At 44.1% G+C, this 27,561-nt stretch overlaps 1 protein-coding gene across 2 annotated transcripts in view; it reads right to left on the reverse strand.

Annotated features, from left to right (window-relative positions):
• Positions 1-288: 288 nt before the first annotated feature.
• Positions 289-27,561, reverse strand: part of YWHAE (tyrosine 3-monooxygenase/tryptophan 5-monooxygenase activation protein epsilon) — a 54,945-nt gene continuing 27,672 nt past the window's right edge. The window contains exons 2-7 of one of the 2 annotated variants that reach the window (XM_054459720.2): positions 24,329-24,361; positions 19,432-19,631; positions 16,481-16,587; positions 15,672-15,878; positions 10,297-10,433; positions 289-1,260 (exon numbers count right to left, since the gene is read on the reverse strand). In XM_054459720.2, the coding sequence (XP_054315695.1) occupies positions 1,208-1,260; positions 10,297-10,433; positions 15,672-15,878; positions 16,481-16,587; positions 19,432-19,629 (702 nt within the window). In that variant the 5' untranslated portion in view covers positions 19,630-19,631; positions 24,329-24,361 and the 3' untranslated portion in view covers positions 289-1,207. The remainder of the gene's footprint in view (positions 1,261-10,296; positions 10,434-15,671; positions 15,879-16,480; positions 16,588-19,431; positions 19,632-24,328; positions 24,362-27,561) is intronic. The other variant, XM_054459718.2, reaches the window with a different exon arrangement.

Raw genomic sequence — 27,561 nt, forward strand, 5'->3', positions numbered from 1 at the left:
AAATGATCCATAATTACACCTGGTACTACTCACGTTGTACTTTAATGATTAAAATAAATACCATGTTGCTGCCTGGTCTGGAGGACAAGACACGCCATCAACTGACTCAAGTGTTCTTCACAACCAGACTACAGGCAATTTTTCTCCAAAACGTACATCTTTGGGAAGCAAACAAATTATTTATGGAAAAAAAAAGGAATGTTTCACATTCAGGCAAACATAATACTGTCAGTGTGTTTGGACTAGAGATTTTATTTTAGAAGTATAAAGGATGGAGGCGCGATGGTATTTGGCATTTTTAATTTAGGTTTGTTTTATTTAAGTTTAATGTTAATTCCATGCTGTGTTTCAGTAAGAACAATACAGATTCTGCATCTGTGGCTCCAGTCAGATATCCAGTAGTACAAATTAGCTTCAAGTTACACATACTGAACAAAAGAGGTTGAGCGAGCGAAGGAGGGGAGGAGTGAGGGGAAGGAGGTAGGGGGAGGGAGAAGGAGAAGAAACAAAGAATTGAACAGGCATGCAGGCTTTTCCATACCACCTTCAACGCTAACCTGCTTCAGTGGGAGAGTAAAGTAGGCAAGAATGAGCAGCCACGGATTGTTGAACTGTTACCAGCACCATGCTTTTCAGCAACATTTCAGCAGAGTTTGAAACATTTTTTACAGCAAAACCATTACAACAAAGTCCCTCCCCAAACAACCTTTAACCATCTCAAGCTAACACCCAATTACTTTCAAACACTGGTATAAAATACAGTTTAAACAATTAGAAAAATGAAAACTGATACCACTTATGCCTCTATAGTGTGATGAACCTCTCTCTTAGATGCTTGCCTCACCTAGAGGTCTAATGGCTTTCAAATGTCATTTCCATTGCTAATGGTGATCCTGCCACATCTGGCACAGAGACAACACAGTAACGCTGAAAAAGCCTCTATGCAGTCCTGTTAGTGTCTTTAAGAACCTAAAAGCTGGGACCAGTAAAATCCACAGAAATTCACTCTTGCCTTTAAGAACTTTTGAAAACTGTTTTTTTTTAAAAAAAAAAAAAAAAAAAAAAAAAACCAACAGGGCAGGAACCTAAATTCTGAGACCAAATGTAAAAGTCAGATTTGGTGGTTCTCAGTGACAATGGGGAGTTTCCTAGGGGTGGGATGGGGAGGAGGGGTGGTCAGAGATGGTTTCTCTTGTTGGCTTATGTCTCACTGATTTTCGTCTTCCACGTCCTGCAGCGCTTCTTTATTCTGCTCTTCACCTGTTAAAAAAGACAAAGTTAATTATTTCGTATTGACTACATTAGGCTATGGCAGCCACAAACAAAGGTGTCATTCCAAGCATAAAGACTCTTCTATTTGCTACGATTGATATTAAATGCAGGCAAAGGACTTGTATCATCCTTGACACCTGAGATGCCTAAGCCAAGAAGGGATTATGGTCCTGAAAGTATTTATTGGTCAACAGAATGAAAAAAACTGATGCGCAGTACAACTCAATGTTTTTATGCTAAATAAGCTCTTAAAGTAGACAGCCATGGAAACCATCTTACTAAAATGACGTTCAAGCTTTCACATAAATCTTGGGTCAAAATACTCTTTCTCAATAACCTCACCTCTTCAAGAATCAAGAGTATTTTGCAAACTTTTTGCAAAATCTAATTTACCCACAAGCTAATTATCAGAAACGCTTCAAAATAGTTAACTGAGCAATAAACTGTTCCCAAGAAGTTCTATCGCATTTTATTGTGGGGTTCTGCTGTTATAAATATTTCACCTTTTGTATCTTGGCCAGATACATCAAACTATAATCAGATTTTACTTCAGAGTGAAACACAGCATGCTCAAAGTAAATCAGACCACTGAGGTTATTAAAGAATGGCATTTGGACCACTTCACTCATGCTATTTGTCTTTGCCTTGAAAGAGGGTGATTACCCTAAGGAGTTTCAACTGCACTACGACATGCAATAGAAAGCCAGCCTATTGGTTGGAGGGTCATCTACCTATTAGTATGCATTAAACAAGTCAGCCAAAATAAAGAAGCATGCAGGCTTTTCCCTTAAAAATGATGTAACAGGTAAAAGTTACATTCACTTGTACTTTAAAAAAACCACTTACAATTACTACATAGTTAACTAGTTTGAATCAAAATAAATGAAAAATCAACCCAAGAATCATACATGTTCAAATGACCATCCATTCATAATGCTTGGTAAATTATTTAATTAGGATGGACAAGTAACACCAAACTAGCTGCCTACAAACATGAAGCATTTACACTGAGTACAGCTTTGAAACAGCCTAAAAGATCTCAAAATGATAAATGTCACAGCATTAAGGTTTCAGTAAAGAGTTTTCAAATCTGTGATGGAAATGCTTGACATTGATGTGCGACTTCAAAAAAACCACTTTACAGCCTCAGCAACACAGTGAAGCCCTGTCTCTACAAAAAATAAAAATAAGGCCGGGCACGGTGGCTCACGCCTGTAATCCCAGCACTTTGGGAGGCCAAGGCGGGCAGATCACGAGGTCAGAAAATCAAGACCATCCTGGCTAACACAGTGAATCCCCATCTCTACTGAAAAAATAATACAAAAAATTAGCCAGGCATGGTGGCACGTGCCTGTAATCCCAGCTACTTGGGAGGCTGAGGCATGAGAACCGCTTGAACCCAGGAGACGGAGGTTGCAGTGAGCCAAGAACATGCCACTACACTCCAGCCTGGGTGACAGAGTGAGACTCCGTCTCAAAAAAAAAAAAAAAGAATAAATAAAACTAAAAGTAAAAAACTATGTATGCTGGAGCCAGGCGTGGTGGCTCACGCCTGTAATACCGGCACTTTGGGAGGCCAACACAGGTGGATCACGAGGTCAGGAGATCGAGACCATCCTGGCTAACACAGTGAAACCCTGTCTCTACTAAAAATCAAAAAAAAAAAAAAAAAAAAATTACCCAGGTGTGGTGGCAGGCACCTGGAGTCCCAGCTACTCGGGAGGCAGGAGAATGGCGTGAACCCAGGAGGCGGAGCTTTCAATGAGCCAAGATTATGCCGCTGCACTCAAGCCTAGGTGACAATCGAGACTCCGTCTCAAAAAAAAAAAAAAACTACATACGCTGGGCATGGGGCCACATGTCTATAGTCCCAGCTACTTGGGGGGCTGAGGTGGGGGAGTTCTATTTCTGCAGTGAGCTTTGAATGCCACCGCACTCCAGGCTGGGTGACAAAGCAAGACCCTGTCTTTAAAAAAAATTTTAAAACCTGGCCAGGCGTGGTGGCTCACGCCAGTAATCTCACCACTTTGGGACGCTGAGGCAGGTGGACCACCAGAGGTTGGGAGTTCAAGACCAGCCTGACCAACATGGAGAAACCCTGTCTCTACTAAAAATACAAAATTAGCCAGGCGTGGTGGCGCATGCCTGTAATCCCAGCTAGGGAGGCTGAAGCAGGAGAATGGCTTGAACCCAGGAGGCGGAGGTTGCAGTGAGCCGAGATGGCACCACTGTACTCCAGCCTGGGCAACAAGAGCAAAACTCCGTCTCAAAAAAATGTATAAAATTTAAAAACTACTTAAAATACATGAAGATCTTTAATTCATAATACAGAAAAAAAACATGCAAAGGCAAAAAAAAATTGCTTAGGGATGAAAGAACTGATGGGCACCCAACTGTTCTCCAAAGGACAATAATGTATTCAAACGTAGGAAACATGATAGGAACATTCACTCTAACAGCAAATCACTGCCAAAATATTAACACACAACACTAGAACACAACTCGCTCGTAAGCAACCATGAGATGTGCCAGAAGTTCCAAGTAACTTTGGCATAAAAATGTCACTGTCATATACATCACATCCAACCACAGCAGGCAGGAGGAGCAGGCCAGAAAAGGCTTAGGTCAGCGCCCTGGAAGGTGTGACAGGCAGAGTCTGTAAGCAACAGGACGATCATACGCAGGCATGATTAGTGAAGAACCAAAACTGAAAGCGGAATTCACTGTGCCATGAACATGACTTACAAAGTAGAGTTTTTAGGAAAGGAAGAGTTGGGTTTTCCTTTAGGAATCTATATTGCAAGGAAAAAGGGAGGGAGAACAATCATATGAAAGCAACATTACGAGAAAAATAAACCAACAGAGCAGGACAAAGGAAAACATCAATGATACAGGAGCCAGACTTTGGTCTTACTTTGTGTAAACTTCACTCTAAGAAACAATCTGTCTACTCCTCCTCCCTTCTACTCTGAGAAGGAAATAATATCCTCTTGAAAGGCATGCAGATATTAGGGGAAAAAGGATTCCTTGGATATGTTTCTTTGCCCAGTGTATCTACATTTTGGAGAGAGAGGAACAGGCAGGGAGAACATGTATTTCCTACCTATGGATTCGCATATGAAACAATCCTCTTACCACAGGTAAGGGGACTAAAATCACTTGAGAAAAAGCAATGATCCCTCCCTTTAAAGAAATTATGTTCCAACATGCTGGGACAGACATTAATATATTCTAAAGTTAAAAGACATAAACACCATGTCTCTTTAAAAAACAAAACAAAACAAAATCTAAATAATCCTTAAACTAAATGCAAAGTCACATCCTACCAGACTGCCAATTTCATGACGATTCTCCTATATTCACCACGGAACCCAAGTCACAAAAGTAGCATTTTATTTTGTGAGATCAAGTTTTATGTTGCCCAAGCTAGTGTCAAACTCCTGGACTCAAGTGATCCTTCTGCCTCACCTTGCTGAACAGCTGAGATTACAGGCAGGCACCATTGCAGTTTCAAAACCAATTTATTAAAAAATGTAGGCCGGGAAGAGTGGCTCACGCCTGTAATCCCGGCATTTTGGGAGGCCGAGGCGGGCGGATCACGAGGTCAGGAGATCGAGACCATCCTGGCTAACACAGTGAAACCCCGCCTCTACTAAAAATACAAAAAAAATTAGCCAGGCGTGGTGGCGGGCGCCTGTAGTCCAAGCTACCAGGGAGGCTGAGGCAGGAGAATGGTGTGAACCCAGGAGGTGGAGCCTCCAGTGAGTCGAGATAGCGCCACTGCACTCCAGCCTGGGTGACAAAGCAAGACTGTGTGTCTCGGGGGGGAAAAAAAAAAAAAAAAAAGATGTAATACTAGGCCAGGTGCAGTGGCTCGGACCTGTAATCCCAGCACTTTGGGAGGCCCAGGCAGGTAGATAACAAGGTTAGGAGATCGAGACCATCCGGGCTAACACAGGGAAACCCTGTCTCTACTGAAAATACAAATTATTGCCAGGCATGGTGGTGGGCATCTGTAGTCCCAGCAACTCAGAGAGGCTGAGGCAGAAGAGTCGCTTGAACCTGGGAGGTGGAGGTTGCAGTGAGCAGAGATCGTGCCACTATACTCCACCCTGGGCAACAGAGTGATACTCCATCTCAAACACTCTATTTTTTGACAAATTCAACTTCTCAATCTGATGAACAATTTCTTTGTACCCACAACTATTTGTGTATTCAGAGTTTGTTAGTTGTACCAGAATGTCAACAGACCACCTGAATTTTTCACTGTTGAACTATTTCATGACTGGAAACATTATATAAATAAAAGTATTTCACCTAATAAAAATTAAGTGAAAATTACTCTGCTTAACCAAATTTAATCAACTGATTTACAGACTCAATAAGGAATTAAACACAAATGAATTTCACTAGATTTTTTTTTTTTTTTTTGAGACGAAATCTTGCTCTGTCGCCCAGGCTGGAGTGCAGTGGCACTGTCTCGGCTCACTGCAAGCTCTGCCTCCGGGTTCACCCCATTCTCCTGTCTCAGCCTCCCGAGTAAATGGGACTACAGGCGCCCGCCACCACGCCCGGCTAATTTTGTTTGTATTTTTAGTAGAGACGGGGTTTCACTGTGTTAGCCAGAATGGTCTCAATCTTCTGAACTCGTGATCCACCTGCCTTAGCCTCCCAAAGTGCTGAGATTAACAGGCCTGAGCCACCGCGCCCAGCCGAATTTCACTAGATTTTTAAAAACTGCGACCGAATTTCACTAGATTTTTAAAAACTGCGAAGGTATTACTGGTTTTTTTTTGGATGAAGTTTCTCTCTTGTTGCCCAGGCTGGAGTGCAATGGCGCGATCTCAGTTGATCGCAATCTCCAACTCCCAGGTTCAAGCGATTCTCCTGCCTCAGCCTCCCCAGTAGCTAGGATTACAGACATGTGACACAACGCCTGGCTAATTTTGTATTTTTAGTAGAGATGGGGTTTCTCCATGTTGGTCAGGCTGGTCTCAAACTCCTGACCTCAGGTGATCCACCTGCCTTGGCCTCCCAAAGTGCTGGGATTATAGGCGTGAGCCACTGCGCAAGGCCATATTACCCTATTTTAAGATGATCCATTTCCTAAAAACTGTACTCGACAACCAAGAATAAGGATTATCTTTAGTTCTGTACGTAGACTGACAGGTAGTCTACTCTGATTAATCAACGCTTGGTTATCAGTGATAATGAGCTACAGAAGTAATCCAGACTTGATTATGAGTTGGCATCAAATGTGTTGTTTTGTTTTGTTTTGTTTCTTTGAGACGGAGTTTTGCTCTTGTTGCCCAGGCTGGAGTGCAATGGAGCGATCTTGGCTCACTGCAACCTTTGCCTCCCAGGTTCAAGTGATTCTCCTGTCTCAGCCTCCTGAGTAGCCGGGATTACAGATGCCCGCCACCACACCTGGCTAATTTTTGTATTTTTAGTAGAGATGGGGTTTCTCCATGTTGGCCAGGCTGGTCTCGAACTCCCGACCTCAGGTGATCCGTCCACTTCAGCCTCCCAAACTGCTGAGATTACAGGCGTGAGCCACTATGCCCAGCATATGTTTTTATTAAAATAATAATTTTTAAAAAATGGCCAGGCGCGGTGGCTCACACCTGTAATCCAAGCACTTTGGGAGGCCGAGGCAGGTGGACCATGAGGTCAGGAGTTCGAGACCAGCCTGACCAACATGGTGAAACTCTGTCTCTACTAAACAAACAAAAAACTAGCTGGACATGGTGGCGCACGCCTGTAATCCCAACTACTCAGGAGGCTGAGGCAGGAGAATCCTTTGAACCCAGGAGGCGGAGGTGGCAGTGAGCCGAGATCACACCATTGCATTCCAATCTGGGCGACAGGGAGAGACTCCGTCTCACAAAACAAACCAAACAATCAGCCAGGCGCGGTGGCTCACATCTGTATTCCCAGCGCTTTGGGAGGCCGAGATGGGCAGATCATGAGGTCAGGAGTTCGAGACCAGCCTGGCCAACATAGTGGAACCCCGTCTCTATTAAAAATACAAAAAATTAGCTAGGAGTGGTGGCAGACACCTGTAGTCCCAGCTACTAGGGAGGATGAGGCAGGAGAATCAGAAGCAGGAGAATCACTTGAACCCGGGAGGCGTAGGTTGCAGTGAGCTGAGATAGTGCCCACTGCACTCCAGCCTGGGTAACAAGAGCAAAACTCCGTCTCAAAAAAATAATAATAATAAATAAAAACACACACACACAAAAAAAACTTTCAAGTCAGGTCACTTTCATTACTTATTACTTTTACTCTGAAAAACATGTCCCCAGAGGTGAGAGGTATATCATTTCCTAAAGTCAATCCTTCTCCCCAAACTCTCCGCATGCTTTCCCTCCATCAACAGGCAGAGAGATACTAGTATCTGAGCTGGGGATGACTGTTAGGAGTCCACAGCTGTTTGGCCATTCTTCTTCATAGTTGTCACAACTTTTTTTCTTCCCTTAAGAGATGGCATCTCGTTCAGTCATCTAGGTTAGAATGCAGTGGTGCAATTGAAGCTCACTGCAGCCTCAAGATCCCCCAACCTCAGCCGTCTGAGGAGCACGCGTTGTCACACCTGGCTGTTTTTTTTTTTTGAGACAAAGTCTTGCTCTATGAAGCCTCGCTCTGTCACCCAAGCTAGAGTGCAGTGGCGTGATCTCAGCTCACTGCAACCTCCACCTCCTGGTTCAAGCAATTCTCCCGCCTCAGCCTCGCAAGCAGCTGGGATGACAGGCACCCACCACTGCACCCGGCTTTTTTTTTTTTTTTTTTTAAAGACAGGGTCTTACTATGTTGCCCACGCTGGTCTTGAACTCCTAGGCTCAAACGTCTTCCCACCTTGGCCTCCAGAGTGCTGGGATTACAGGCACAAGCCACTGCAACCGGCGTAGGATAGATTTTTAAGCTGGAAGCCACTTGTTCAGAGTTGGTAAATTGTTTCTGAGTCCCAAGGGCAGGGAGTAGCTGCCTGAAATGCTGTGCTGGGAAGTGTTCTGTGGCTCCATCTGGCACTGTTGCAAGTGTGTAAGTAAGTCCTACGTATGCGAATATCTCATGCCAATCCTGATCTAGTCAAATCCTAAACATACCACAGAGCTAGTAAATGTTAAAAGCTGAGTCACCTAATTCTCACTTTAGTACCATAACCCAAAAGTCACAAATCTGATTTGATCCTTCCAGAGAAAAGTCACATACGTGTCCACTTTCAGAAGCATTTTCAAAAAGTATAACACTTCCAAAGACAATACAGCAGGTCCGTTTCCCCAACAGAAACTACAGATAGCCTCAAGCAACGTGACATATGTTTTATGTTTCAGCCTAAGAAACATTCTTTTTTTTTTTTTTTTTTAGATGGAGTCTCCCTCTGTAGCCCAGGCTGGAGTGCAACGGCATATCTCAGCTCACTGCAACATCCGCCTCCTGGGTTTAAGCCATTCTCCGGCCTCAGCCTCCTGAGTAGCTAGGACTACAGGAGCCCGCCACCACGCCTGGCTGATTTTTTTTGTATTTAGTAGGGACGAGGTTTCCCCGTGTTAGCCAGGATGGTCTCGATCTCCTGACCTCATGATCCACCCGCCATGTCCTCCCAAAGTGCTGGGATTATAGGCGTGAGCCACCGCGCCTGGCACAGCCTAAGAAATATTCTTAAGGGAACCGCTGCTAAAACTGACATCAGACTTTGTTTCCAACCTCCTACCAGCACCACCACCACCAAATGTAAAACTATCTTGTAATGCTCATAACACACTAATTTCTCCTCTTCTCCATCCCTCTTCAACAATCTACCATGGATCAAAATGATTCTCTAGGGAGAGAATAAAATTTCCTTTAAAATCAACAAACATAACAAATTTGGGCTTCTGTATTTAAAGTAAACATTAACACACACTCAACATCACAATTAAGTTTAGTAAAATACTCAAAAGTGTTTGCAATGAAAACCTCTTAAGAATAAAAACAGGCCAGGCGCGGCTGCTTGCGCCTGTAATCCCAGCACTTTGGGAGGCCGAGGCGGGTGGATCATGAGGTCAGGAGATCGAGGCCATCCTGGCTAACACAGTGAAACTCCATCTTTACTAAAAATACAAAAAACTAGCCAGGCGTGGTGGCAGGCGCCTGTAGTTCCAGCTACTCGGGAGGCTGAGGCGGGAGAATGGCGTGAACCTGGGAGGCGGAGCTTGCAGTGAGCCAAGATCGCGCCACTGCACTCCAGCCTGGTCAACACAGCGAGACTCCATCTCAAAAAAAAAAAAAAAAAAAAAGAATAAAAACAGCAGGGCGCAGTGGCTAACGCCTGTAATCCCTGCACTTTGGGAGGCTGAGGCGGGCAGAACACCTGAGGTCAGGAGTTCAAGACCAGCCTGACCAACATGGAGAAATCCCGTCTCTACTAAAAATATAAAAACTAGGTAGTAGTGGTAGCGGGTGCCTGTAACCCCAGCTACCCCGGGAAGCTGAGGCAGGAGAATCACTTGAACCCGGGAGGCAGAGTTTGCAGTAAGCCGAGATCCTGCCACTGCACTCCAGCCTGGGTGTCGCAGCAAGACTCCGTCTCAAAAAAAAAAAAAAAAAGAGACCCAAGGGCCAACATTCAATTTCTCTACAGAATCCCAGAGGGAAATGGGAAACTAGTTCCCTTTTAGATAAAATATTTCAACAAACAGAAAAACTTCATAAATACCTACTGATACCATCTGGATTTAAATACACTTAATTTCAGCCCCCTAAAATTGAATCTGAAAAAAGATGAAATAAACTGCTTGCTCTCCACTTTTCCTGTCCTCAACCTTTGAAACAGTGTAAAGGAAGAGCTAAACTAAGTTCCCCAAAATGGAACTCGGTACTGTAGCACCATTTCCTATAAAGGCAGCAATTAAAATTTCATAGAGGGCAGGCAGTGAGTCGAAATTCTAGCTTGATGTAACGATAAGCCAAGGAATGTCTAAAGAGAGTAAAAACAAATCCTGCAACTGAAAGAGGTGCCTGTTTCCCTCCATGTTTGCTTACCGTCACCCTGCATGTCTGAAGTCCATAGTGTCAGATTATCACGTAACAACTGCATGATAAGTGTAGAGTCCTTATAGCTTTCTTCACTCAGCGTATCCAGTTCTGCAATTGCATCATCGAAAGCTGCTTTTGCCAACCTAAAGGTATTTAAATAAAAGCATTACAAAAATTAAGTCCAAAATCAGAATTAGAAATGACATGTTAGACATCAATCTTTGTTATTCCAGTGTGTAATAGTGACAATGATAATACAAAGAAAAAGCAAATACAATAAAAATTAACTTAAAGGTATGTGGAGCACTACTTCTTACTATGCTTTAAGTAACTGCTACTGACATGCTACAATATATATATCAACTAATAAAATGCACAGAACAAACTCCATCCTAAACCCTCACCAAAAAATATACCTCCAAGTTCTAGTCAATAGTTCACTTATTTCACAAAGCCTTTTTTTTTTTTTTTTTTAAAGACGCAGTCTCACTCTGTTGCCCAGGCTGGAGTGCAGTGGCGAGATCTCGGCTCACTGCAAGCTCTGCCTCCCAGGTTCATGCCATTCTCCTGCTTCAGCCTCCCGAATAGCTGGGACTACAGGCGCCCGCCACCACACCTGGCTAATTTTTTGTATTTTTAGTAGAGATGGGGTTTCACCGTGTTAGCCAGGATGGTCTCGATCTCCTGACCTCGTGATCCACCTGCCTCAGCCTCCCAAAGTGCTGGGATTACAGGCGTGAGATATTTAACAAAGTACTAATGCAAAAAGAAAATCTTGGACAATACCTCAAAGTTTAACAAAATTTAATTTCACGTTAATGGTGGCAGGGAAGCAAAATAAAAGGCAACACAGACGCCATGGAAATGTGATTAGGTAAGCCATTTACAGTTTTAAAAGAAAATCCACACTTGCTGAGTACTGTGTACTATGTCCAACAAACAATACGATATACCAATAGAAAAAAAAAAAAGAGACATAATCTAAGTCCACATCAACTTAAAAATTTAGAACTGGAGGGTGGACAAATACGTAACTATTCTAAAAGGAGGAAGAGGCTGGGTGTGGTGGCTCATGCCTGTAATCAGCACACACTTTGGGTGGCTGATGCGTGCGGACAGATTACTTGAGGTCAGGAGTTCAAGACCAGCCGGGCCACCATGGCAAAACCTATTAAAAACACAAAAAATTAGGCCGGGCGTTGTGGCTCAAGCCTGTAATCCCAGCACTTTGGGAGGCTGAAGTGGGCAGATCACCAGGTCAGGAGATCGAGACCATCCTGGCTAACACAGTGAAACCCCGTCTCTACTAAAAATACAAAAAAATTAGGCAGGCGTGGTGGCAGGCGCCTATAGTACCAGCTACTTGGGAGGCTGAGGCGAGAGAATGGCCTGAACCCAGGAGGCTAAGCTTTCAGTGAGCTGAGATCACGCCACTGTACTCCAGCCACGGCGACAGAGTGAGACTCCGTCAAAAAAAAAAAAAAAAACCAAAAAGCAAAAGAAACCATTTTGCTACTGCAATATTTACTGTAAAAATTTAAAACAGACTGGGTGCAGCAGCTCACGCCTGTAATCTCAGCACTTTGGGAGGCCGAGGTGGCTGCACCACTTAAGGTGAGGTGTCCAAGACCAGCCTGGCCAACACTGTGAAACCCCGTCTCTACATAAAAATACAAAAATTAGCTGGGTACTGTGGCGGGCATCTGTAATCCCAGCTACTCGGGAGGCTGAGGCAGGAGAATCACTTGAAACCGGGAGGCAGAGGTTGCAGTGAGCTGAGATTGCACCACTGCACTCCAGCCTGGGAAACACAGCGAGACTCGTCTCGGGAAAAAAAATAAATAAATAAAAGACAATAGCAAACAACAACAACAAAATGCCAACCTACAGAAGAGGAGAAAACACAAACCATTTACTTGCTAAGATGTTACTATCTGGAATAATGAACTCTCAACACTTCACAAACGAAAAAAACATGAATTTAAAAATGGGCAAAAGGGCCTGGTGCAGTGGCTCAGGCCTGTATTCTCAGCATTTTGGGAGGCTAAGGCAAGAGGATTACTTGAGGCTAGGATTTCAAGACCAGCTTGGGCAACACAGCGAGACCCTGCCTCTACAAAACAAAACAAAAAAAAATTTTTTTTTTTGACAGAGTCTCGCTCTGTCACCCAGGCTGGAGTGCAGTGGCGCGATCTTGGCTCAGTGCAAGCTCCGCCTCCCGGGTTCACGCCATTCTCCTGCCTCAGCCTCCTGAGTAGCTGGGACTACAAGCGCCCACCACCACGCCCGGCTAATTTTTTGTATTTTTAGTAGAGACGGGGTTTCACTGTGTTAGCCAGGATGGTCTCGATCTCCTGACCTCGTGATCCGCCCGCCTCGGCCTCCCAAAGTGCTGGGATTACAGGCGTAAGCCACTGTGCGCAGCCCAAAAAAATTTAAAAATTGGCCGGGCGCAGTGGCTCATGCCTGTAATCCCAGCACTTTGGGAGGCTGAGGTCAGGAGTTTGAGACCAGCCTGACCAAGACAGTGAAACCTCGTCTCTACTAAAAATGCCAAAAAAATTAGCCAAGCATGGTGCTGCATGCCTGTAGTCCCAGCTACTTGGGAGGCTGAAGCACCAGAATCGCTTGAATCCAGGAGGTGGAGGTTGCAGTGAGCCGCGATCGCACCATAGTACTCCAGCCTGGCCAGCAGAGTGAGACTCCATCTTAAAAAAAGAAAAAGCAAAAGCAAAAGAAAAAAAAAAAAAAAAAGCTGGCCAAGCACAGTGGCTCACGCCTATAATCCCAGAACTTTGGGAGGCCGAGGCGGTCAGATCACACAAGGTCAGGAGTTCGAGACTGGCCTGGCCAACATAGTGAAACTCCATCTCTACTAAAAATACAAAAAATTAGCCAGGCATGGTGGCAGGCGCCTGTAATCCCAGCTACTGTGGACGCTGAGGCAGGAGAATTGCTTTAACCTGGAAGGCGGAGGTTGCAGTGGGCCAAGATCACACCACTGCACTCCAGCCTGGGCGACAGTGGCAGGCTCTCCCTCAAAAAAAAAAAAAAAAAAAAAAAAAGAAAAGAAAAGAAAGGAAAAGAAAAGGCCAGGTATGGTGGCATCTGCCTCTAGTGACAGCTACTTGGGAGGCTCAGGTAGGCGGATCGGCTGAGCCCAGGAAGCCAAGGCTGCAGTGAGCTATGAGTGCACAACTGCAGAGACAGAACAAGATCCTATCTGGAAAAAAAAAGTTACACACAGAATTTTCAGTCCCAATTCCACCTCAAGGTGAAGTTAAATTCAAGGACTCAAGCAAATACTTACTGCATCCATTTTCATAGCAGCATTGTATTCACCATAGGAAAAAGGTGGAAAGAAACTCACTGACCACCAAAAGTTTAATGACTAAACAATGTGTGCAAAATACATAAAATGAATCATGTGAATTCAGTCACTAAGAGGACTGAAGCTCTGATCCATGCTTTTACATGGATAAAAACATTATGCTAGATGAAATAAAGACAGCCACAAAAGGACAAATATTTTATGATCCCACTTACATGAGGTATCTAGAATGGGCCAAATTCATAGTGATAAAGTAAAATAAAAGTTACTAGCAGCTAGGGAGAGGGGAAATGAAGTTACTGATTGTTTAATGGCTATAATTTGCTTTGTGTGGGGTGAAGAGAAAGTTTTCAAATACTGGTGATTACACAACACTGTCAATGTATGTGGTGCCACTAAATTGTTGTGTGTGTGTATGTGTAAAAGTCTCGCTTTGTCGCCGAGGCGAGAGGGAGAGAGAGGAGAGAGAGAGGGGAGAGAGAGGGAGAGAGAGAGGGGGAGAGAGGGAGAGAGAGAGGGAGAGAGGGAGAGAGGGAGGGAGAGAGGGAGGGAGAGAGGGAGGGAGGGAGGGAGGGAGGGAGGGAGGGCGAGAGGGAGGGAGGGAGGGAGGGCGAGAGGGAGGGAGGGAGGGAGGGAGGGAGAGAGGGAGGGAGGGAGGGAGAGAGGGAGGGAGAGAGAGAGGGAGGGAGAGAGGGAGAGAGGGAGGGAGGGAGGGAGAGAGGGAGGGAGGGAGGGAGGGAGGGAGGGAGGGAGAGGGAGAGGGAGGGAGAGAGAGGGAGGGAGGGAGAGAGAGAGAGAGGGAGGGAGGGAGAGAGAGAGGGAGGGAGGGAGAGAGAGAGGGAGGGAGGGAGGGAGGGAGAGAGGGAGGGAGGGAGAGGGAGGGAGAGAGAGGGAGAGAGAGGGAGAGGGAGAGAGAGAGGGAGAGGGAGAGGGAGAGAGAGAGTTGAAAAAAAGTCTCACTTTGTCGCGCAGGCTAGAGTGTAATCAAGGCTCACCACAACCTCTGCCTCCTGGGTTCAAACAATTATCCTGTCTCAGCCTCCGGAGTAACTGGGATTCCAGGCATGCACAACCACACCCGGCTAATTTTGTATTTTTAATAGTGACAGAGTTTCGCCATGTTGGTCAGGTTGGTCTTGTACTCCTGATCTCAGGTGATCCACCCACCTCAGCCTCCCAAAGTGCTGGGATTACAGGCGTGAGCCATTGCACCCAGGTTATCACAACTTTTTAAAAGTAAAAAGTTATGTACATATAAATATTCCTTACATTTGTATCTACATTATCAAAAACTGGGAACAAGCTGAAGTATAAATGGGGGAACAGTTTAGCACACATTAGTAAGACTGAAACTTGTTTATGCTAAAACAGAAAATATAAAATTATGTCTGCTACGAGAGTAACTATTAAAAACATGCCCATAGAGACAGAAAACTGGCTGGGTGTGGAGGCTCATGCTTGTAATCTCAGCACTTTGGGAGGCGAAGGCGGGCGGATCACTTAAAAGTCAGGAGTTCCAGACCAGCCTAGCCAAAATGGTAAAACACCATCTCTACTAAAAATACAAAAAAAATTAGTTGGGCATGGTGGCAGGCCCCTATAACTCCAGTTACTCAGGAGGCTGAGACAGGAGGATCACTTGAACCCAGGAGGTGGGGGTTGCAGTGATCTGAGATGGCGCCACTGCACTCCAGCCTGGGAGACAGTGAGACATGGTCTCAAATTTAAAAAAAGACTGAAAGCTAATATACAAAAATTAAAATAATTATATTATAATTCCTCTCATTTCCTTCCTCTACTCATTTTAACATGTTAGATCTCAATCTACCAGCAACAAAAATATCCCACATCAAAATAATTATCCTGACTGCTATGCTAGTGGGTTGAGATAGGTCTGTTTTAATACTATCCAAAGTAGTTTCAGTAAGAGCCAAAAGAATTACTATGCAGCCAAGTCTACAAAGGCAGGCCCAAGAAACAACACGGAAAACCCAAACAGCCACCCCTTTAACTTTCACGCTGAGCGCTGTTGTTCTTCCCTACAACTTACCTGCAGGCACGGTCAGGGGAATTAAGAATTTCGTAGTAGAATACGGAAAAATTGAGAGCAAGACCTAAGCGAATAGGATGCGTTGGTGGAAGTTCTGTCATTGCAATATCACTAGCAGCTTTATAAGCCACTAGGCTGTTCTCCGCAGCCTCCTTCCTGTCGTTTCCTGTGGCAAATTCTGCCAGATACCTGTGGTAGTCCCCTTTCCTAAAACAAAACCAAAATTAAAAAAAAAAAAAAATTTAAACCAGGAACGATTTTTAAAGAAAAATAAGCTAAAATTGTTCTATATTATATAAAATGCGACAAAAATATATGTAACAATTAGGTGTACTTCAATAATTTTGAACACTCTCAGGAATAACTGGCTTCATTTCGCTTTTTCCTTAGACATTTCATATTACTAAATATAAGCAAAAATCCCAAGGAAATTAACTGAGGAGCCTCTAAAAATTAATAAAATTATCACCTGATAGACCAGAATTAAACAAGCAAGTGGTTCCAAGGAATGGCATGACAGTTTATTAATCATAAAATAAAATTTCTATATAAAACACTAAGCACTGTGAAATGTATGCCGTTTGGGGGAAGGGAATGGGGTAGGTCTCACAAAAACAAAAGAATATAAATAAGCAAAAGCTAACACATTTTCATAATAGCCCGACCATCTTTTCATTCCAGTATTAACTATCCTTCTAACATTGAACAATTATTCTTAAATAAAAGTTGAAAACCTACAGAGAAAAAAGTTATGATTCTAAAAGGACCAACTTTCAATCTTACATTTTCCCTTCTAGTATAGAACCTACATTTTATAATAGAAAACCTTGGACTCGCCAGTGTTAGCTGCTGGAATGAGGTGTTTGTCCAGTACATCCAGAATGTCACAACAGATTAACTTTAGCTCAGTCTCAACCTAAAAAAAAAAATAAATTTTTTTTAAATCAGATTAAGTCTGGAATTTCTACAAATTATTACATATTCTACCTCTGGTTTTGAGGAAGAGAGCTTAGTATTAAAAAGAATTTGTATCCCTCTCCAAACTCCCTTCTTCCTTCTTGACACAAAAGCAGAGAAAAGCTGCCTCTAGGTTATAAAAAGTATCTTTTCCTTTCTGCATGCTGCCTATTGTTACACACACACATGCAGGCAAGCACACACACCAGCCCCACACCCCCTTCACAGTACAGCTACAGAATTACCAATGACTGAAACTGAACACTGATGCTTCTTGGTAAATGCTAATCAATTACATGAATTACCTTCTTTCACAAGGTAGCAACTTAATGACATTGCTCTAAGATCAACAAATAAGAATTGAATAAACAGAGCTAGGATTTGAACCCAGGCAGGCTGCAAGGGACACAATCAAAATTTAAACCCAGGCAGTTTGCCTTCAGCACTCACATCCTTAACAACATTCACCAGACAATTCCTTTAGTAGCAGAGATCCCTAACTATTAAAACACCGAAAACCTATCTACCAAAGTAGCTATTGCCACCTATCTCTATCCACTGATCATGCTGAAGGCGTACACCACCTCTTGACGCACATCCCCAGCTTGCTTCCTGTTTGCTATTAACTCATGCAGCACTACTGCTGAACCTTTCATGAGGGTCCTGTCCTCTCCATGACCCTGGAACCTCCATTTCACTGTAGAAAATTCTCTCACTTTTTCTTCTATAATCACATCCTTATCCCAAGCAAAACTACTTTCTGAATAAACCACATCCCTGACGGCTTTTCCAATAGAGACTGGTCTAGGAGAAGGAAGACTTCTAAGTTCTAGCTCCTCACATATTCAATGACTGCTCTCCTATTACTCCAAACCCTTCCTCCTCACAAGCTGATCATCTACGTTCTATTTCTCAGCTTTTGTCATCAATAGATCTCTACACCCTTCTCCCAGATTCACTGAGTATCTACAGCAAACTCATCCAATACCTGAGATCACACCAAGGAATGGTGCGGCCATGTTCCATTCAACAGAGTTCTTTGCTCTCTACTCCAAGACTTTCACTTGTCCACACCATGACCGTGCTGCTCCATACTAGAGTCTGAATTGCACACTCCACTCTTGGCCCATGGCTTCCTTTTTCAGTTCCTCTTTTCTTATTATTTCTATGTAGGGACTCATCAGGACATCTGGACTCTTTATTTTTTACTTTTTCTTTCTTCGACTCAGAGTTTCGCTCTTGTTGCCAAGGCTGGATGGAATGCAGTGGCTCGATGTTGGCTCACTGCAACCTCTGCCTCCTGGGTTCAAGCGATTCTCCTGATTCGGCCTCCCGAGTAGCTGGGATTACAGGTGCCCGCCACCATGCCTGGCTAATTTTTGTATTTTTAGTTAGAGATGGGGTTTCACCATGTTGGTCAGGCTGCTCTCTAACTCCTGACCTCAGGTATCTGCCCACCTCGGCCTCCCAAAGTGCTGAGATTACAGGCATGAGCCACCACACAAGGCCCCAGCTCATAACTTTCTGTGTGACCTCAGGTGTGTCAAACACTCAAAACCCTGGTTTGTGCATTCATAGGTTGGGATAATACCTCCCCCTTCCAGTGCCATTTTAAAGACTTCATGTACTACCTTGCACAAATACATATAATAAAAATATTTCTCTACTCAGGACAGTGCCCAGTACAGCTGGCAAGTCAGTAACTGTGGTTCCCCCACCTTTTCCTCCCCCAACCAAGCTCACTTTCCACCTGCCCTGTAATTCTCTCCCCTGTTCTCTTTCATGTGTTTCCGTGCCTGTCTCTTCTACTAGAATCAGTCACTCAACAGCAGCACTATTGGCAGTTTGCTGTGGGGCCCGTGCTGTGCACAGCAGAATGGTTAGCAGCACCCCAGTCTCCACCCCACTAGATGCTAGGAACACCCTCCAAGTTGTGACAATCAAAAGTATTTCTAGACGTTGTCAAATGCTCTCTGAAGGAAAAAAGCACCTCTAATTGAAAACCGCTGCATTACAGTGATGGCTGTCCAACTTTTTTTTAACAAGACCTACAATAAGAAACATTTTATGTATGTATAGACACCCACAGTATGTAAAAGAACTTCATTAAATAATCCTCAGGAAAAAAAAGAGGAATCAGACAAATTAACCCAACATATTGGGTTTTTTGGGTGCTTTTTTTTTTTTTTTAAGATGGGGTCTCGCTCTGTCACCCAGGCTGGAGTGCAGCGGCACGATCTTGGCTCACTGCAAGCTCTGCCTCCTGGGTTCACGCCATTCTCCTGCCTCAGCCTCCCGAGTAGCTGGGACTACAGGCTCCCACCACCACGCCCCGCTAATTTTTTGTATTTTTAGTAGAGACGGGGTTTCGCCGTGTTAGCCAAGATGGTCTCGATCTCCTGACCTCGTGATCCGCCCGCCTCGGCCTCCCAAAGTGCTGGGATTACAGGTATAAGCCACCGCACCTGGCCAACTCACCGTATTTTTTTTAAAAACAGTCATCATTTTGCTTGAAAATACAATAGTTCCCCCTTATCCAAGAGGGATCCGTTGAGACCTGCCAGTGGATGTGCTGAAACCATGGATAATACCAAACCTGATATAGACTATGTTTTGTCCTCATACATAGCCATGGGAAAGTTTAACTTATAAACTAGGCACAAAGATTAATATCAGAAACATTATAACATACTGTAATACAACTTATATGAATGTCGTCTCCTTTTCTCTCAAAATCTTAGTGTACCATCCTACAGGTAACTCAAACTGTGGATAAGGGGGGATGACGGCACAACAATCTCACCATTTGCCGATATTCCCGAATCATTTTTAGCTTGTCTTCTCCTCCCTTGTTTTCTTCTTTCTGTTCAATGCTGCTGATTATTCTCCAGGAGGCTCTTCTAGCTCCAATCACATTCTTATATGCAACAGATAGGAGGTTTCTTTCTTCAACTGTCAGCTCCACATCCATCCCTGCTACTTTCTTCATTGACTCCACCATTTCTGTATGGGAAAAGGAAAAGTCAGACCTTACAAATTTGAAGTTTTCTTAACATATTCCTTTCAAAGTAGGTTTTTTTCTGTCAAGCTACTGGGAAAAAATTTTTTAACAAAAATAATTTCATAATCATCAAAACTAATATGAGTAAAAAGCCAAAAACATGTAAAGGAAACCAAACTAAGAGCCAATACAAAGACTCCAGAAGGTCAGTTCTATGGAATGAGAAAGACTTCATATACTATCTAATATAATTTAGTGTGGTCTGAAAGCACCTCTCATTAAATAAGGTAATCAGGCACACCTAACCATTTTCCAGCAAAAAAAAATGAGCTTCCAGTTTAAGAGAAAGATTAAGAATTTACAGGTTCTAAAATGTACTGTCTTACAAATAAATAGTATTTCCAAAAATACAAGAGGAAGGGGAATTTGTTCATACAGCAAAAATATACAGAGTATATGGTTGGTCACCAACAGACTTTGGATGTTTTCTATCCTTCCTTGTATGAAGCTCTTTCATTGTTAAAACTTCTGATGATTCCTACTTGTTACCACTAGGTGGCGAGCAAAGAAAGGGGCCCAGAAAAGCCTTGGCATCTACCGCTAGCATAGGGAAACACAACGGCGTGTGAATGCAAAGCGCCACAAACAGCCCAAGAAATAGTAACTCAAATACATTAATAAAAACTTATTTTTGATGCCATATTACCATGTGGCTCTCCAACATTACCCACATTTGAATCTTTGGTGATGAGACTCAAGAATCTGCATTTTAGGGCCAGGAGTAGTGGCTCATACCCCTAGCACTTTCAGAACTGAGGCAGGAGAATCACTTGAGCTCAGGAGTTCGAGACCAGCCTGGGCAACACGGTCAGACCCTGTCTCTAAAAAATAAAAATAGAGGCTGGGCACGGTGGCTCATGCCTGTAAATCCCAGCACTGTGGCAGGCCGAGGTGGGCGCATCATGAGGTCAAGAGATAAAGACTATCCTGGCCAACATGGTGAAATACTGTCTCTACTAAAAATACAAAAACTAGCTGGGCGTGGTGATGCACGCCTGCAGTCCCAGGTACTCTGGAGACTGAGACAGGAGAATCGCTTGAACCCAGGAGGTGGAGACTGCAGTGAGCCAAGATCATGCCACTGCACTCCAGCCCAGCAACACAGACTCCATCTCAAAAAAAAAAAAAAAAAAAAGAATAAATAAAAAATAAAAATAAAAATAAAAATAGGCCGGATGCAGTGGCTCATGCCTATAATCCCAGAACTGTGGGAGGCCAAGGTGGGCAGATCATTCGAGGTCACAAATTCAAGACCAGCCTGGCCAACGTGGTGAAACGGTCTCTACTAAAAATACAAAAATTAGCTGCGTGTGGTGGTGCGTGCCTGTAATCCCAGCTACTTGGGAAGCCGAGGCAGCAGAATTGCTTGAACCCAGGAGGCAGAGACTGCAGCTGAGATCGCGCCACTGTATGCCACCTGGGGCGACAGAGCAGCCTCCGTCTCAAAAAAAACAAACAAAAAAAAGAATCTGCATTTAAATAAGCATCCTTAGCTTTCATTAACACCCTAAGCATAAGCATACCTTAACTAATAGGTATGAAAGAGATGGTGACTTCATAAAACACTACTAAATTGGACGGGCACGGTGGCTCACACCTGTAATCTCAGCACTTTGGGAGGCCAAGGCGGGTGGATCGCCTGAGGTCAGGAGTTCGAGACCAGCCTGGCCAACAGGGTGAAACCCGTCTCTACTAAAAATACAAAAATTAGCTGGGCATGGTGGTGCACGCTTGTAATCCCAGCTACCAGGGAGGCTGAGGCAGGAGAATCGCTTGAACCTGGGAGGCAGAGGTTGCAGTGAGCTGAGATCACACCACTGCATTCCAGCCTGGGTGACAGAGTGAGACTCCGTATCAAAAAAAAAAACACAAAACAAAAACCAAAACACTACTAAATTAAGGGGAGTGTGCCTAATGTATCCAGAAAAATATGTTTCAAAAATTAATCCTTTTGGGAATCTAAAAAAAAAATTAAGAGAAGCAATATTTTGTAAAGTCTCTTTGAAAAAAATTCGGCAATGTTTTAATAAACATTTACCATATGACTCAGCAATCCTAGTTCTATGTATTATCCAGAAGAAAAATAATCTTTACAAAGACTTTTACACAAACATTCACTCACAGAAACTCTATTCATAATAGCCAAAAAGTGGAAACCACCCAAATGTGTATCCGGAGGGGAAATGTATAAGCACACTTATGTTCACATATGTAAGATGGGATACCACTCAAAAATAAAGAATTAACTGTCCATGCACAGTGGCTCACATCTGTAATCCCAGCATTTGGGGAGGCCAAGACAGGAGGATTACTTGAGCCCAGCAGTTTGACACCAACCTGGGCAACATGGTGAGACTCTGCCTCTACGAAAATTAGCTGGGTGTGGTGGTGTGTGCCTGCGGTCTCCACTACTCAGGAGGCTAAGACAAGAAAACTGCTTGAGCCCAGGAATTCAGGCCTGCAGTGAGCTATTAGGTTGGTGCAAAAGTAATTGCGCATTTTGCCATTAAAAGTAATGGCAAAAACTACAATTACTTTGTATAATCCTAACACGGTACTCCAGCTTGGACGACAAAGCGAGACTCTGTGTCCAGAAAGAGAAGATGAGAGGGGAGGGGAGAAAAATAATTAACTGATACAAGCAACAACATGGAAGAATTTGAAAAACATCATATTAAGTGAAAAGAGTCAGATTAAACGGATTTTATCATTCCATTTATATCAAATTGCAAAAAACACAAACTAAAAAGACAGAAAGCAAATGGTTATCAAGGTACAGAGGTGAACTGAGGGGCTTTTGTGCAAAGGACAGCTCACAGAATTGTACATGTAAAAGTGGCACGTTTAACAGTACACCTCAAGCTGATTTTTTAAATGCAATTCTGAACCATTAAAGAAGGATGACATGTTGGGTGCTGTGGCTCACACCTGCCATCTTAGCACTTTAGGAGGCTGAGGCAGGCGGATCACCTGAGGTCAAGAGTTCAAGACCAGCCTGGCCAACATGGTGACACCCCGTCTCTACTAAAAATACAAAAATTAAGCCAGGCACGGTGGCTCACGCCTGTAATCCCAGCACTTTGGGAGGCCGAGACAGGCAGATCACTGGAGGTTGGGAGATCAAGACCAGCCTGACCAACATGGAGAGACTAAAAACACAAAAAAATTCGTCGGGTGTGGTGGCACATGCCTGTAATCCCAGCTACTCGAGGCTGAGGCAAGAGAATCGCTTGAATTCAGGAGGCGGAGGTTGCAGTGAGTGGCGATCGTGCCACTGTACTCCTGTCTGGGCAACAAGAGCGAAACTCCATCTCAAAAAAAAAAAAAGAAAAATACAAAAACTAGCCAGGCGTGGTGGCAGGCGTCTGTAGTGCCAGCTACTCGGGAGGCTGAGGCAGAGGAATCGCTTAATCCCCGGAGACGGGGGTTGCACTGAGCTGAGATCGTGCCATTGCACTCCAGCCTAGGCGACAGAGACTCCGTCTCAAAAAAAAAAAAAAAAAAAAAAGTATTACACTATGGTAATAAGAGCACTCATTAGTTCATCTGTAGGAGTCTGAAAGTATCACTGGAAACATGCCCAATTCTGTTTCCTAAACCGCAGTCATGAAGCAGCCTAAATTTAGAAGCAGTGGAACAGGTCATCTAACCTCCATACGAGTTTAATTCTCAAAACTCAGCAAGTCAAACGTAACTCAGAGGTAAGCCTGTAATTCAACTTTCTAAACTGATCGCAAAGTAAATCTTAAGTAACCCAGCTACACAAAAACAGTGCCATTAATTGTTTTAAGGCTTTACAATATTACATACAGAAAAACTATGCAGACGTCAAATACTACCAAAAATTTAAGTTACATATCTCGAATATTATTGCTTAGGATTTAATTTTCTTCAAATTTCTGTGCTTTACAAATTTTCAACAACGAAGACTTACTATTTTTATAATGCAAGGAGAAATATATTTATAACACTCAGTGATACTCTACTGTTCCAGATTCAAGCATAAATGCCTTCATTTTTACATATACACAAAACAATGCACAGACTGTGTGGTAAAATTATAGAAGCAACAATTATCCCTTTAATAATACCTTTATTTATATATAATTCCCCTACCGTAACAATTCACCCATTTAAAGTGTACCATTTGGCCGGGAGCAGGGGCTCACCCCTGTAAACCTTGGGAGGCCGAGGTGGGTGGATCACGAGGTCAGGAGATCAAGAACAGCCTGGCCAACATGGTAAAACCCCGTCTCTACTAAAAATACAAAAATTAGCTGGGCCTGGTGGCAGGCGCCTGTAGTCCCAGCTAACCAAGAGGCTGAGGCAAGAGATTTGCTTGAACCCGGGAGGCGGAGGTTGCAGTGAGCCGAGATGGCTCCACTGCACTACAGCCTGGGGGACAGAGAGAGAGACTCCGTCTCCAAAAAATAAATAAACTGTACCATTCGATGGTTTTTAGTATATTCACAGAATTATGCAATCATCATAATTTTAGATTTTCATCACTTCAAAAAGAAAAGCCCCAAACCCATTAACCATCACTTCCCATGTACCCGAACCCCAGCCCGGTCAACCACCGATCTATTTTCCGCCTCTACACACTTGTCTCTTATGCACATTTCAAATGCGGGCATACCTTGGAAGATACTGCGGGTTCAGTTCCAGAGCACTGCAAAAAAAAATATTGCAATAAAGCAAGTCACATGAATTTTTGTGCTTCCCAGTGCATAGAAAAGTTATGTTTAAACTACACTGTAATCTATTAAGTGTACAACAGCATTATGTCTAAACAATGTGCATATCTTAATTTAAAAACACCTTATTGCTAAAAAGTGCTAACGCTCATCTGAGCTTTCAGCAAGTGATAATAATTTGCTGTTGGAAGGTTTTGCCTTGATGCTGATGGCTACTGACTGATGAGGGTGATGGCTACTGAAGGTGGGAGTGGCTGTGGCAAGACAATGAAGTCTGCCATGTTGATGGACTTTTCCTCTCCTGCATGATTTCTCTGTAGCATCTGACGCTGCTGGACAGCATTTACCTACAGAAAAACTTTTTTTTTTTTTTTGAGACAGAGTCTCGCTCTGTCACCAGGCTGGAGTGCAGCGGCACGATCTGGGCTCACTGCAAGCTCCGCCTCCCAGGTTCACGTCATTCTCCTGCCTCAGCCTCCCGAGTAGCTGGGACTACAGGCGCCCGTCACCATGCCCAGTGAATTTTTTTGTGTGTATTTTTAGCAGAGACGGGGTTTCACCATGTTAGCCAGGATGGTCTCGATCTACTGACCTTGTGATCTGCCTGCCTCGGCCTCCCAAAGTGCTGGGATTACAGGCGTGAGCCACCGCGCCCGGCCAGAAAAACTTTCTTTGTTTTTCTTTTGGAGAGAGAGTCTTGCTCTGTTGCCCAGGCAGTGGCACAATCTCGGTCCGCTGCAGCCTCTGCCTCCAGGGTTCAAGCAATTCTCCTGGACTACAAGTAGGCACCACCATGCCCGGCTAACTTTTCTATTTTTAGTAGAGACGGGGTTTCAGCATGTTGGTGAGGCTGGTCTTAAACTCCTGAATACAGGCAGGTGATCTGCCCGCCTGCCGTGTTAACAGGCATAAAAACAACATTGCAGGCTGGGCGCAGTGGCTCACACCTGTAATACCAGCACTTTGGGAGGCCGAAGTGGGAGGATCACAAGGTCAGGAGATGGAGACTATCCTGGCTAACAAGGTGAAAACCCCGTCTCTACTAAAAATGCAAAAGAAATCAGCCGGGCATGGTGGCGGGCGCCTGTAGTCCCAGCTACTTGGGAGGCTGAGGCAGGAGAATGGCGTGAACCCGGGAGGCGGAGCTTGCAGTGAGCCGAGACAGTGCCACTGCACTCCAGCCTGAGCAACACAGCGAGACTCCATCTCAAAAAATAAAAAATCAAAAAACATTGCTCTCCTTACACAACTCCATCAGAGCTTCAAGGTGACCAAGTACAGTGTGTGAGTGTGTGGTGTGTGTGTGTTTTGAAACAGTCACACTCTGTCACCCAAGATGATACAGTGGCACATCTCAGCTCACTACAGCCTCAAAACCTCCCCAGCTCAAGTGATCCTCCAACTTCAGCCTCCTGAGTAGCTGGAACTACAGGTGTACGCCATTACGTCCAGCTAATTTTTATTATTTTTTTTTTTGTAAAGACAGGGTTTTGCCATGTTCCTCAGGCTGGTCTTGAACTCTTGTGCTCACGTGACCCACCCATCTCGGCCTCCGAAAGTGCTGGGATTACAGATGTGCACCACTGCACCCAGCCTCGGTGCATTTTCAATGTGCAGTAATACATTGAAGGGAATTTTTTTTTTCTGAGTACTAAGCTTCAACAGTGGGCTTAAGATATGCAGAAAACCATGCTGTAAACAGAAGTGCTGTCTTCCAGGCTTTGCTGTTCCATTTATAAACCAGGCAGAGTAAATTCAGCATGATTCTTAAAGAGGCCTCCAATTTTTGAAACGGTCAATGAGCACTGGTTTCAATTTAAAGTCACCAGCTGCATTAGCCCCTAAGAAGCTGCATCAGCCCCTAAGAAGCTGCATCAGCCTGTCCTATGGAGCTAGACACACTGACTTCTCTCTAGCTAAGTAAAGTCCTAGACAGCATTTTCTTCTAATACAAGGCTGTTTTGTCTACGCGGAAAATCTATGTGGTGTGGTCACCATCAATAATCTTAGCTAAATCTGGATAATTTGCTGCAGCATCTACACCAGCACCTGCTACTTGACCCTGTACTTTTTTTTTTTTTTTGGTGGGGGGACAGAGTTTCACTTTGTCGCTCAGGCTGGAGTGCTGTCACAATGTCTCAGCTCACCGCAACCTCCGTCTCCTGGGTTGAAGCGATTCTCCTGCCTCAACTTCCCGAGTAGCTGGGATTACAGGTGTCTGCCACCACGCCCAGCTAATTTTTTGTATTTTTAGTACAGGCGGGGTTTCACCATGTTGGCCAGGCTGGTCTCGAACTCCTGACCTCATGATCCGCCCGCCTCGGCCCCCCAAAGCGCTGGGATTACAGGCGTGAGCCACCGCACTCAGCCGACCTTGTACTATTTAAGTAATGGAGATGGCGTCTTTCCTTAAACCTCATTAACCAACCTCTGCTAGCTTCCAGCTTTCTATCTGTAGCTTTCTCACCTCTCTCAGCTTTCTTAAATTTGAAGAGAGTTAGAGGGTTGGTCTGAATTAGGCTTCGGCTTAAGGGAATAGTATGCCAGGTTTGATCTTCTATTCAGACCACTAAAACTTTCTCCCTGTCAGCAAGAAGGCTGTTTTGCTTTCTCATCATCGCTGTGTTCACTGGAGTAGCACTTTTTAATTTCCTTGAAGAACTTTTCCCTTGCATTCACAACTGTGGTGCAAGAGGCCCAGCTTTCAGACCGTATCTCGGCTTTTAAGGTAGCCTTCCTGACTCAGCTTCATCATTTCTACCTTTTTATTTAAAGTGAGACTGGGACTTTTCCTTTCTCTTAAACACTTAGAAGCAACTGCAGGGTTGTTAATCGGCCTAATTTAAATATTGTTGTGTTCCAGGTAACAGGTAAGCCTAAGGGGAGGAAGAGAGACAGGGAGTCAGAACACAAACAAGAGCTCATGCCTGTAATCCCATTACTTTGGGAGGCCGAAGGCAGGAGGATCATGTGAGCCCAGGAGTTCAAGACCAGCCTGGGCAACAGGTGAGACCCTATCTCTACAAAAAAAATACAAAAACTAGCCAGGCATGGTGATGTGTGCCTGTCGTCCCAGCTTCTCAGGAGGCTGAGGCAGGAAGATTGCTTGAGCCTGGGAGGTCAAGGCTACAGTGAGCATTCCAGCCTGGGTGACAGAGTGAGACCCTGTCTCAAA

This window comes from Pongo pygmaeus, chromosome 19, assembly GCF_028885625.2.
Source record: "Pongo pygmaeus isolate AG05252 chromosome 19, NHGRI_mPonPyg2-v2.0_pri, whole genome shotgun sequence".
NCBI lineage: Eukaryota > Metazoa > Chordata > Mammalia > Primates > Hominidae > Pongo > Pongo pygmaeus.